The 10,960-nt window shown below is 37.8% G+C and overlaps 7 protein-coding genes across 7 annotated transcripts; 5 read left to right on the forward strand and 2 right to left on the reverse strand. All coding sequences in view use genetic code 12, as the record gives it.

The window, feature by feature from the left end:
* Window position 1: 1 nt before the first annotated feature.
* On the forward strand, window positions 2–343 carry SPAPADRAFT_144298 (uncharacterized protein; the record flags this gene model as incomplete). The annotated part of the gene is made up of 1 exon (XM_007377871.1): window positions 2–343. One exon carries the CDS (start codon window positions 2–4, stop codon window positions 341–343), a length of 342 nt encoding a protein of 113 aa, XP_007377933.1.
* A 428-nt stretch (window positions 344–771) lies between these two features.
* On the reverse strand, window positions 772–1,449 carry SPAPADRAFT_144237 (uncharacterized protein; the record flags this gene model as incomplete). The annotated part of the gene is made up of 1 exon (XM_007377872.1): window positions 772–1,449. The coding sequence occupies one exon, from the start codon at window positions 1,447–1,449 to the stop codon at window positions 772–774; it is 678 nt and encodes a 225-aa protein (XP_007377934.1).
* Window positions 1,450–1,618: 169 nt separating this feature from the next.
* Window positions 1,619–2,954, forward strand: SPAPADRAFT_63784 (uncharacterized protein; the record flags this gene model as incomplete). The annotated part of the gene is made up of 2 exons (XM_007377873.1): window positions 1,619–1,644; window positions 1,697–2,954. 2 exons carry the CDS (start codon window positions 1,629–1,631, stop codon window positions 2,815–2,817), a joined length of 1,137 nt encoding a protein of 378 aa, XP_007377935.1.
* Window positions 2,955–3,397: 443 nt separating this feature from the next.
* SPAPADRAFT_144654 (uncharacterized protein) lies at window positions 3,398–5,212 on the forward strand (the record flags this gene model as incomplete). The annotated part of the gene is made up of 1 exon (XM_007377874.1): window positions 3,398–5,212. One exon carries the CDS (start codon window positions 3,398–3,400, stop codon window positions 5,210–5,212), a length of 1,815 nt encoding a protein of 604 aa, XP_007377936.1.
* Window positions 3,970–8,623, forward strand: SPAPADRAFT_73554 (short-chain dehydrogenase/reductase; the record flags this gene model as incomplete). The annotated part of the gene is made up of 3 exons (XM_007377875.1): window positions 3,970–5,300; window positions 6,160–7,086; window positions 7,111–8,623. The coding sequence occupies 3 exons, from the start codon at window positions 5,288–5,290 to the stop codon at window positions 7,188–7,190; spliced, it is 1,020 nt and encodes a 339-aa protein (XP_007377937.1).
* Window positions 7,109–8,501, forward strand: SPAPADRAFT_63786 (uncharacterized protein; the record flags this gene model as incomplete). The annotated part of the gene is made up of 1 exon (XM_007377876.1): window positions 7,109–8,501. The coding sequence occupies one exon, from the start codon at window positions 7,464–7,466 to the stop codon at window positions 8,391–8,393; it is 930 nt and encodes a 309-aa protein (XP_007377938.1).
* A 748-nt stretch (window positions 8,624–9,371) lies between the features above and the next one.
* Window positions 9,372–10,793, reverse strand: ECM42 (glutamate N-acetyltransferase; the record flags this gene model as incomplete). Its single annotated transcript, XM_007377877.1, has 1 exon — window positions 9,372–10,793. One exon carries the CDS (start codon window positions 10,715–10,717, stop codon window positions 9,410–9,412), a length of 1,308 nt encoding a protein of 435 aa, XP_007377939.1.
* Window positions 10,794–10,960: the final 167 nt, after the last annotated feature.

Raw genomic sequence — 10,960 nt, forward strand, 5'->3', positions numbered from 1 at the left:
CATGTTTGAATTTATAACATCTTGGTTCAAGTCCGAGCCAATATCTCCAAAGATCATAGAAGATATCAACTCCACCATCAACTCACATAAAGTGGTTGTTTATTCCAAAACTTATTGTCCTTACTGTAAGTCTACCAAAGAATTATTTGGTAAATTGAATCAAGACTTCAAAGTTGTAGAATTGGACAACGTGAGCGATGGAAGTGTAATCCAACGCGGATTAAAGGAAATCACTGGACAAGGTACTGTTCCTAACATTTTTATCAATGGGAAACAAATTGGTGGTAACTCTGATTTGCAAAGTTTATACAGTCAAGGAAAGTTGTTGGGTCTTTTAGCTTAGATGTCTATGCTAGACAAGAGATGCAAAAAGCTTATGTACGATTTAATTTAGAATGTTTATAGTAATGGTATATGTTTTATGAATTATTCACGCGCGGTAGGTCTAAAATGCATATGCTATCGAGATTATGCTAAACTGGCTGCCTGTCAACTAGACTATACAGATGGGCAAGTAGGTTCCAACCTGCTCAAATCCTTAATAAGATTCAAACCATTTAACTATGCCATCACGACTAATACTTTTCCAATGGTCGACAATTACAACCAACAAGTATATCATTATACTGAGTTTGTTTCAGCTTGGGATTTGTTCCTGCTATTACACCAGTATTTTGATGATAATGGCTAGTATAAACCCCCCATTAAACAAGCTACCTTAGCAATAATTATACAGTTTTGTTTTGTTAGCGACTGAAATCTTGGAAGATACTACTTCAAAATATCTTTCAACAATTGCACAGCCCATAAATGGAACTTGACAAATATTTCATCATCATTAGTCAATTCCACCAAAGATTTTGGTTTGATAAGGGACCTTCTCAAATACCGTTCATTAAGCACGCCACTAGGATCTTTACTCTCTTGATTAACTTGATCGACTCTCTTCTGGATCAAGTCAATAATTTCATTGAAATAAATCGTGATTATATCCCAATTCATAAGTAAATCAGACTCAACATCACTTATAACCATGAGGGAATACTTTCGCTCTGATCCTCTGGCATTGGCATCATTGATTTTAAAGATTTTGTTGATACAGTAGCCATACACCACATCACCGAAAAACATCGGTTTCGATAAATCAGCCGTGGTTTCCACTGATAAAGATTTCATGACTAGTTTAGTGAGAGAAGTGAATCTTGTTTGAGATGCAGGGTAATGAGTAGACACAAAGAGGGTATCTTCATCTGGTTTGTCCTTCGTTATTATGTTTATCGAGTTGTCAGGAAGTATTAGTTGACATGATTGACAAGCTTGCTGTGATTTGGAGTTGGCGGGGATAAGATACTTCAGTTTGTCTTTAACTGGTCCAGTCTGTGTGCACACTATAGTGGATGGTCCATGCAACTCACAAAAGTGCGCTAGGCATATGATGTAGTTTGCCATTGTAACTGGTTGGTTGCCTGTCTGCCTGCCTGTTTGTCTGTCTGTCTGTCTCCACAAAAAAAAAATTACAGCCTTAAATTTTGTCAGCATTGTCGTTGCCTCTGCGTCTTCGCGTAAAGGGCCAAGACAAAATTTTCAACAAGTTCCTCCCCCTGTTTCCACTACAAATCCCACTTAAAATGTCCACTGACGCCAGTATGTACTTAATTGGATAGAAGTCCCTCTGTATTGTACTAACACCAGGTAGAATCCGCACCAGCTCCAGATTATACCATCGCCAATGGTGATGTTGTTTCCAAATACAAGACCGCAGGTGAAATTTCTAACCGTGTCTTAGCCCAAGTTAGAGCTTTAGCCATTGACGGTGCCACCACCTATGCTCTTTCAGTCAAGGGTGACGAATTGATGACTGAAGAATTATCCAAGATCTACAATTCCAAGAAAACTTCCAAGATTCCTAAAGGTATTGCTTTCCCTACTTGTGTTAACCCAAACCACATCCCAGCTCATTTGGCTCCAATTAGCGAAGACGATGAAGGAAACCTCACTTTACACAATGGTGATGTTGTCAACATTATGTTGGGTGTTCAAATTGACGGATTCCCTGCTATTGTTGCTGAAACTTTAGTCATTGGTGAAAGTGAACTGGAACCAGTCACTGGTGCCAAGGCCGACTTGTTGCATTCTGCATGGAAGGCTTCTGAAGCTGCCATTAGAACTTTCCGTGCTGGAAACAGAAACTGGGACGTTACTAATATCGTCGGTAAAGTTGCCAAAGAATTCGGTACTACACCAGTCGAATCCATGTTGACTCACAACCAAGAAAGAAATGTCTTATATGGTCCAAAGGAAATCATTCTTAATCCAACCAAACAAAACAAGAGTTCTATGGATACTGTCAAGTTTGAAGAAAACGATGTTTATGGTTTAGATATTTTAATTTCCACTTCTGCTGATGGTAAGGTTAAACCTTCAAATTACAGAACTTCATTATACAAATTGACTGGTAACTCCTATGCATTGAAGATGAAATTGTCTCACAAAATTTTGACTGAATTTAAGCAAAAATGTAACAACCAACCGTTCCCATTTAATATCAGAAACTTGGAAGAACCAAAGAAGTCAAGAGGTGGATTGGCCGAACCAAGTAACCACAATGTGTTATTACCTTACGAAATCGTTTCTGAAAAAGATGGAGAATTTGTGGCTCAATTTTTCACCACTTTTGCCATTACCAAGAATGGTATTGTAAGATATACCACTCCAAGCTTCAAACCTGAATTGTACAAGACCGACAAGGAAATCAAAGATGAAGATGTTTTAAATGCTTTGGCCCAGCCTTTGAAGATCAAGAAGAAGACCACTTAAGCCTCGGACTACTTCCGCAAAAAGACATTTGTCACCAGACATTTTTATAGTATAAAGTATTGACGAACATTAACAGTAAATTCATAAATGTAAACATATATAGTTATATAAATAAATATAACACGTATCTACACGACACACCCACTTTTAAGCCGTTCTCGTCTAACGTACTTGGTGTAGGGTGATGTGGCCTACCTTGGTTTTATTTCCGAAAATTCTTTTCGAGATTTCAAAATTTAATTCTCATTTTCTGTCAGACACTCCAAATACGTTCGTGCAATACTCACCCCCCTTCTAGTAGTGACATTTGGAAGAGAAGGAAGGTAGAATGAGTTTATCCGGTGTTCCGTCTAGCAAGGATGGAACTGCAAAACCTGAAAATAATGGTGGTTCAAGTGGTCTGCTTAAATTGAAGAATGGGCAAGCAATATTCACCAACAAGAAACTAGATCTCACGTCCAAGAAGAGTCCGAATGACACGCCCAAAAAGGACAACAAACAAAAGGGAAACAAAAGTAATGGTACAAGTAAACGGAAATCAGCCAGAATTGCCCAAATGGAATCTCCCACGGAACTGCAAATGCCAACCGTACCTCAACTCAAACCAAGTCCCGACATAAAAGAAAATGGCAACGACACCACCAGCCAGGAAGCTGTCTCAGGAATAGTTTATAGAAATGGTAAAAAGGTATTTATAGAACCAACGCTAGCTGAACCTACCCCTATATACACGGGATTGTCACTAGAATCATATCCCAGTGCCAAAATAAAGAAAGAATCACAGTGGCCGAAGTTCAAACGAAATAAGTCAAGTACTACGTCTAGAGAAAGCTCGGTTGCTCCGGAACAAGAAGTAGACAGCGAAGTCGAAAGAATATACAAGGAGAAGTTGGCAACCAAACTAGCTGAAGACTTAACAGAAGAAAGTCAAATCAGAGATTCCGACAAACGAGTACTTCCCATGAGAACAGCAAAACTAAAATTAACTTTAAAGACCCCCAAAACAAAAGGCAAACGTCCTGCTCTGTCCTCATCACCAGTACGATCATCCAAGCGGATTAAGGTGATATCGCCTAAAAAATCAAGCACAAATTTAAGTGTGCCTAATTTGCCGGCTACTTCCTCCGACCCCGCCGCCGCCAACGAAGAAACAAAGGATAATGATGACTTTTGTAGTTCGTGTGGAAACCCGGGTATATTCATATGTTGTGAAAACTGTCCCAAATCATTCCATTTCACATGTTGCGATCCCCCAATTGAACAACCACCTGAAGACGACTGGTTCTGTCGAGAATGTATAGCTAAACTCCACCCCGAGAAAATTAAAACGTACAACGACATAGGAGTATTTGGACAATTACTTAACCAACTAGAAGTGAAAAACCCCAAAGTTTTTCAATTACCCAAACATTTACGTGAAGATACCTTTATTGGAGTCACCACCGGAGACAATGGTGATTATAGTGACGACACAACTAAACCAGACGTGCCTTCTTCCAAAAACTCACAAGATGTGGACATAGAGTCTTCACTCTATGACAAGGCAGGCAACCCTTACTTGTGTCATAAATGTGGAGAATCCGGCATGAACAACAGAACATTGATGCATTGTGACTATTGTCCGTTGATTTACCATATTGATTGTTTAAATGACCCGATATGTGGACCTAAAACAATTGGAAACAAATGGAGATGTCCTAACCATATAGAAGATTTGTTACCTCCTGGATACGCAAAGCTTCGACAGTTTAAGGACTGTCAAGTGGTGGATAGTTCCTTGCATAAAAGTTTTCTTAAAATGGCCGCGATGTCGAACATACTTATAAAGTTGGAAGACCAACCGTATTTGAAACAGGAAGTTGCACCACCCAATTTAGAGGAGTATTTACAATTTCAACAAGAGGATTTTAATAACAAGATATTGAAAAATTGGGGTGATGATATGGATGCTATCCATCCTCAGTATCAAGTTCCATCATACTTTCAAAAAACCATAGCAACACCCGAAGGTGTCACAGCCAAGACTTCTTCAAAACTAGCAAAAATGTTTACATTAACTAAGCCAGGAACAAGTTCATCATTTATTTATAGAGTTCCTGAAAAACTGATTGTCCTTGATTTTATATCCAAGACTAAGAAACAAGATATAATAGAGAATGTTTCACAATACACAGCCCAATCCCGATTAGAAACAAATCCTGAGGAGTTGGAATTAGTCGAGAATTTAAATCAGTTAAAATCCATAAACTTTACTGAATTGTTAAAAGCCGTGGATATAGCGAGTGAAGATGTCGATACAGAACTATCACTCAAAGAGATCAAAGAGTTACGTTCAATTAAGAAGTTGATGGAAGCTAAAGGAGAAGAAGCATTAATGAAGTTTTTACAATCGTAAAAAAATATGTATTCTGCATCTAGTAATATATGTACAAGTATTAAATGAAAAGCATCTTACTTACTTCTTCCCTTTATGAGCATCACCAGTAATCACAGGTATTTCTTCGGCAGGAACTTGTTCGGGTTTGGTTAATTCCAACAATTCAGTCAAAATTGCACTTCTTTTCTTATTCTTACCATCAACAATAACTTCCCCGTTGGCACCATGAACAATCAATCTAGCAGGAACTTTATCAACTTCACCTTCCTCACATGAAATCTTGGTAACTGTGAAATTTAAATCTTGATTGTGAAACTTCAAAGTTCGTAAATCTTGCCTCCAGAAATCGTAGATTCCCTTAGAAGGCATGTGTTGTCTATCATCAATCATTTGTAATTCAATCCCGCTGTATTTTTCTGGGTTGAACTTGACGCTTGCTCGTGAATGGACACCGGCTATCCTGTTCAATTTTGAGGCTTGGACTTTGTATTTACTTGGATTAACCACTGTAGGAACGGTCTTTGTAGCTGAGTTTGCTGCTGATTCTACGGCCCCTTTAAACATAATGCTATTATCTGTCTTTTCTGTGTATGGACTACAAAGTCAAGAATAGTATTGATATTCAACTTAAAATTTTTTTTTTTCAAGTTGGTTTTCGCACGATCCTGAATGATTCAATGCAAAAAAAAAAACAAAAAAAATAGGCAGCCAAATTTACAACCAATCTCTACGAAACGAACAGTTGGAAAACAGCATCTATATAAGTACAACACTGATCCAATAGATTTGATAGAATTATTAGTTATAATAAGGATCCAGTAGTTAGTCCAATTTTCTTGTCTACTTACACTACACTGGTAGGTTGTCTACTGTTCGGTTCATACTAACCCTCTCCCTGCCCCCTTATATTTGCAACCAGGTAATTTGTTAGATTTGTAACACCATTATGACATTCATCATTAAAGCTTTGTATTGGTTAAACCATAAATTCAAAATACTTTCAGATCTAATCATTGGCAACACATTTGAACCTAAATTTGATATTGTTTGTGTCACTGGCGGCTCTACAGGATTAGGTAAGGAAATTGTCAAACAAATCGCAGATAGAGGGGCCAGGGTGGTTGTGCTAGACTTGATTGTTCCTGATGACCAGGATAAGATTCCCAATGCCACTTACTATAAGTGTGATGTCAGTGATAGACAGCAGATTTTGGATTCACAGAAACAAATTTCTCAGCAGATTGGTACAGTCACAGTACTTATTAACAATGCTGGTATTACAACCGGCAGAACAGTTCTTGACTTATCCTTTCAAGAAATTGAGAAAACTATCCAGATTAACTTGTTATCTAGTTTCTATACCATTAAGGCATTCTTACCAGATATGTTGAATTTAAAACGGGGATATATAGTTACAATTGCTTCTGTGTTGGGATATATGTCACCAGCAAGATTAAGTGCTTACGGTGCTTCGAAATCAGGGTTGATTGCCTTACACGAATCATTAACCTATGAACTAGGTCCGCCATCTGTCAACCCCCACGGAGTTAAAACTTTGTTAATTTGTCCTGGACAACTTAGAACAAACATGTTTCAAGGTGTGGCCACTCCTTCTAAAGTATTGGCTCCCGAATTAGAACCGGAATTTGTGGCTTCTTGCGTTGTTTCCGCCATAGAGCAAGGCAGAAGAGGTGAAATTAAATTACCACTTTATGGAAAATTTATCCCATTGTTTAGAGCAATGCCATGGCCAATTGTGGAATTGACTAGGAAAATTTCAGGTATTGACAAGAGTATGAATCATTTCAAAGACAAGTTATCACGAGTAGCCAGCAGTGTTGCTTCAATTGCATCAAGATCAAAAAACCCTTCCCTTTTAGGAACACCAGCTGGTGATGCTGAATCAAATGATTCAGCCGTGGGCCCTTCCAAAAATCTATTAGCCAGAGCAAGTTCATCAGCAGTTGCACAAAAGCATTCAGCGCATACATTATAGGTAAGTCCTCGGATGATCGGAAAAGCGCCCCTGGATTGTTTCTTTTGTTCGGTAAGAAAATGTGCATGAAAAAACAACACGCGGAATTTCGGATGCAGATCAAATCACACCTTTGTGACAAGGGAGACGTCTTCCGAATCTGGTTTTTTTTCTTTTTGAGTTCACCATTCAAAAGTCTTCAGATTTTCTATTTTTGTTTGCTTTTTATAGAAAACTTACTTCTAGATGAAGTATTGCTAGAGTTTGTCTTTTAGTATATATATATTATAACCGATGTGGGAAAATGATTCCATGCTTGGAAACTCCAAAGTGGATACTATTACAGTAACGACAAACTTGTCTAATGTAACACATGACGTCGTTGAACACGACCATATAAATTTCCATACTTATACCGTAACTGCCAACCCCGAAGTTCCTTACCGAGGAAAGTTTATCATATTGCATGGTTGGGCGGAGCATTCCCCCATGTATATTAATCAACTTGAATTTTTAGCAATGTTGGGATATGATTATCTTATATATGACCAAAGAGGTAGTGGACAAACATCCAAGGGGAAGTATCGAGGAAGGTCAGGTCGATACAGCACCGTAGCATTAACAGATCTTGATTTCATGATTGAACATTTCACTCAAGGGGAGGGAGAGATTAACCTTATAGGCCATTCCATGGGTGGGTCCATAGCTTTAAGTTACATGCAAAGCGGAAAATACCGCTCAAAAATCAACTCAGTCATAGTAACCAGTCCATTAATTAGACTAAGCCCTTCCAAGCAACCAACCTGGCTACGTGTAAGCCTCGCGTCACTTATAACATTATTGTTCCCTTATTTTCACCATTATGAAGAACAGGATCCAGCAGTAGTAGAAAATGTTACCCATAACACCAAATGGCAAGCGTACCTTCTTGAGAATGAGAGTTGCCAACCAGTAGGAACTATCAAACAAATGTTACAGTTAATTTCGAGAGGTGAGGATCTTTTGCAAACTGCAAGTGAAGTAGAATCAAACGCAAAACTATTGATATTTCAAAGCGAACAAGATATTATTGTTGATGCAAACGCACTGCGTGATTATTTTGATCGAGTTCCTTTAGATGTCAAGAAATTTGAATCAATGCCTAATAGTGGCCATGCCATATTTTTAGAGAATGATTCTGTATTAGACAGCGTCAAGAGAATAATTCTGGAGTTTCTTGGATAAGATAATATTCAAATAGAACAAGTATCTTGCATCTTTGCCTGTCGCTGCTGAATATCCCGTTAGAGCGTACTATATGGTTTATATTAAATTGCATATTCATTAAAGTTTTCCCTGATCTATTTCTAATCTCTTAATTGGGTCACCAGTAGTATTTCCAACCCAAGGCGTCTAAAATTGCCGGTGAGCACCTTGTAACTGCAGTGTGTTCTTAGCAAACGCTTTAGGAAGCCACGGGCCCAGAAAAGTAATAACTGGAAAGTTTCTTCCATTCCACTTATTTTTAAACCTGCATGCATAGACGATTTCGTCACATGGTTAAACTAAACACGTTGATTTTAAGGATTTAATTATATTAAGTTCATGTACAATATTTCTATTTCGTTTCTCGCTTATGTTATACAATAGCTTAAATTTCGAATTCAAATATGGATAGGAAATCATATCACGAATTGTTCCTATAGTAATATTTCACAAATTTCCCACAGGATATAATACTCTAGGTCATTGGATACCTAACCGCAGATCATGCGATATCTTAGTTTAAACAATAACCTATCTTTGTATAAGTTGTTCATTATTATTTCTCTGAGATAATACGTATTATAATCTTGGAGCTTACGGACATACATAATGAGTATATCAGCACAGGACAATTTGTTAACATTTCCTAACTTGGTCAAGTTAGCTATTCTGTAGGAATTGAGATCAATATTACTAGTGTTAATTGATAATCCATGGTTGTAACACCATCCAGAAGCTTAAAGAGATTGGCTTTTCTCATTATAGTATTAAATGATTGGCTGGATGCTAAGTCCCCACAAAAATTGACAAGTCTTCAGTTTACTTGTTATAATGAAAAGAATGTAATGTTAGCAAGGAAAAGTGATTCATCGGAATTCTCGTTCATGGAAAACTTTGCAGAAATAAAATGGCATTTACCTGGTTAGTTAACTATACTTACTTGTTCTAAAAGCAAAGGTGTGTTAGAATAGTTTTATTTTATCATTATATAAAATCTAAGATCTATAATCACCATTTATAGTAATGTATTCATGGGACAAATCACAGGTCCAGAAAGTGGCTTCTTGACCAGCACCAGTTCCTAAATTAATTTCAATTTCTAAATCTTCTAATTCTAAAATTTGACTTGCTCTTGCTTCATCAACAACTTCAGGTTCTCCATTAACCAACAATTCCAAGTGTTCACTTCCATCAGTTGGAATGAATTTCACACTGGTCTTTTCAGGAATAACATTCTGAGCATTGGCATATCCAATAGCACAAAGGATTCTACCCCAGTTAGCATCTTTTCCATACATTGCAGTTTTGAACAACGAAGAATTGGCCACAGAAGAAGCAATATTCTTAGCTTCAAGGTATGAAACTGCATCCTTAACTCTAATGGTAATAAATTTGGTAGCACCTTCACCATCTCTAACCACCAATTGAGCCAACTGTTGAGCAAAAGATGTTATTTCAGCTTGTAAGCGAGCATATCTTTCAGCACAAGAGGAATTGTTATCAATGAGTTCTCCTCCGGCAGCACCGTTGGCAATAGCGACGATTGTGTCATTGGTAGACATGTCACCATCAACAGTGATGCTATTGAATGATCTGTCGACGGAATATTTCAAAATTTGTTGTAGTGCAGAGGCACTTACTGGTGCATCAGTGACAAAGAAACCTAACAAGGTGGCCATGTTTGGACAAATCATACCAGCACCTTTACATAAGCCTGCTAACGTATAAGTATCTTCACCTATTGTGAATTGCTTAGAAACTAATTTTGGGAATGTGTCAGTAGTACAGATTGCAGTGGCACAATTAATCCAGTGTTCGTGGGAATCTCCTAAGTTAGATAATGCTAGCTTTGGGATTCCAGTGAGAATTTTGTCTATTGGAAGATTGTTACCGATAACACCAGTAGACATAACTAATGTCGAGTTTTTAGGATTCTCGCAGACCGAATCTGTCACAATGACCATATCCTCGGCATCTTTGATACCTTGAGCTCCAGTAACGGCGTTGGCATTACCGCTGTTAATAACAAGCGAGTTGATACCTGAACCATGTTTTTCTTTCAAGATTTTGGAAGATACTTGAACGGGAGCAGCTTTGAATTTGTTGGTAGTGAAAACTGCAGCAGCAGTAGCTTCCTTACCAAATGTATTTTGTAAAAGGGCCAAGTCAAAAGAATGTCCATCCTTTTTAACCCCACAATGAATACCACCAACTTTAAAACCTTGGGGATATACACCTGCTTTTGGGACAAACCTAGCAGCTTTAGATAAGTGACGAATGGATACTTTAGTCACTGGATGCATCTTTGACAATATTACTTTTTTCCGAACCTAACGAATGGGCAAACTTATGAAGAGAGGGAGTATTTAGCGGATAATCAGTGTTTTCCTTCGCTGAAATTCTGACTCATCTGGATCGGGCAATTTTTTCCATGAGCTAAGCGCGGTAACTCGCTCCTGGTTTACATGCAGGTCTCACATCATTACAAATAAATTTTGCAGAACATTACACAAATAAGGCAACCATTTCTTCTTCATGGGTAGTTT

This window comes from Spathaspora passalidarum (genome assembly GCF_000223485.1).
Source record: "Spathaspora passalidarum NRRL Y-27907 unplaced genomic scaffold SPAPAscaffold_8, whole genome shotgun sequence".
Classification (NCBI taxonomy): Eukaryota; Fungi; Ascomycota; class Pichiomycetes; order Serinales; family Debaryomycetaceae; genus Spathaspora; species Spathaspora passalidarum.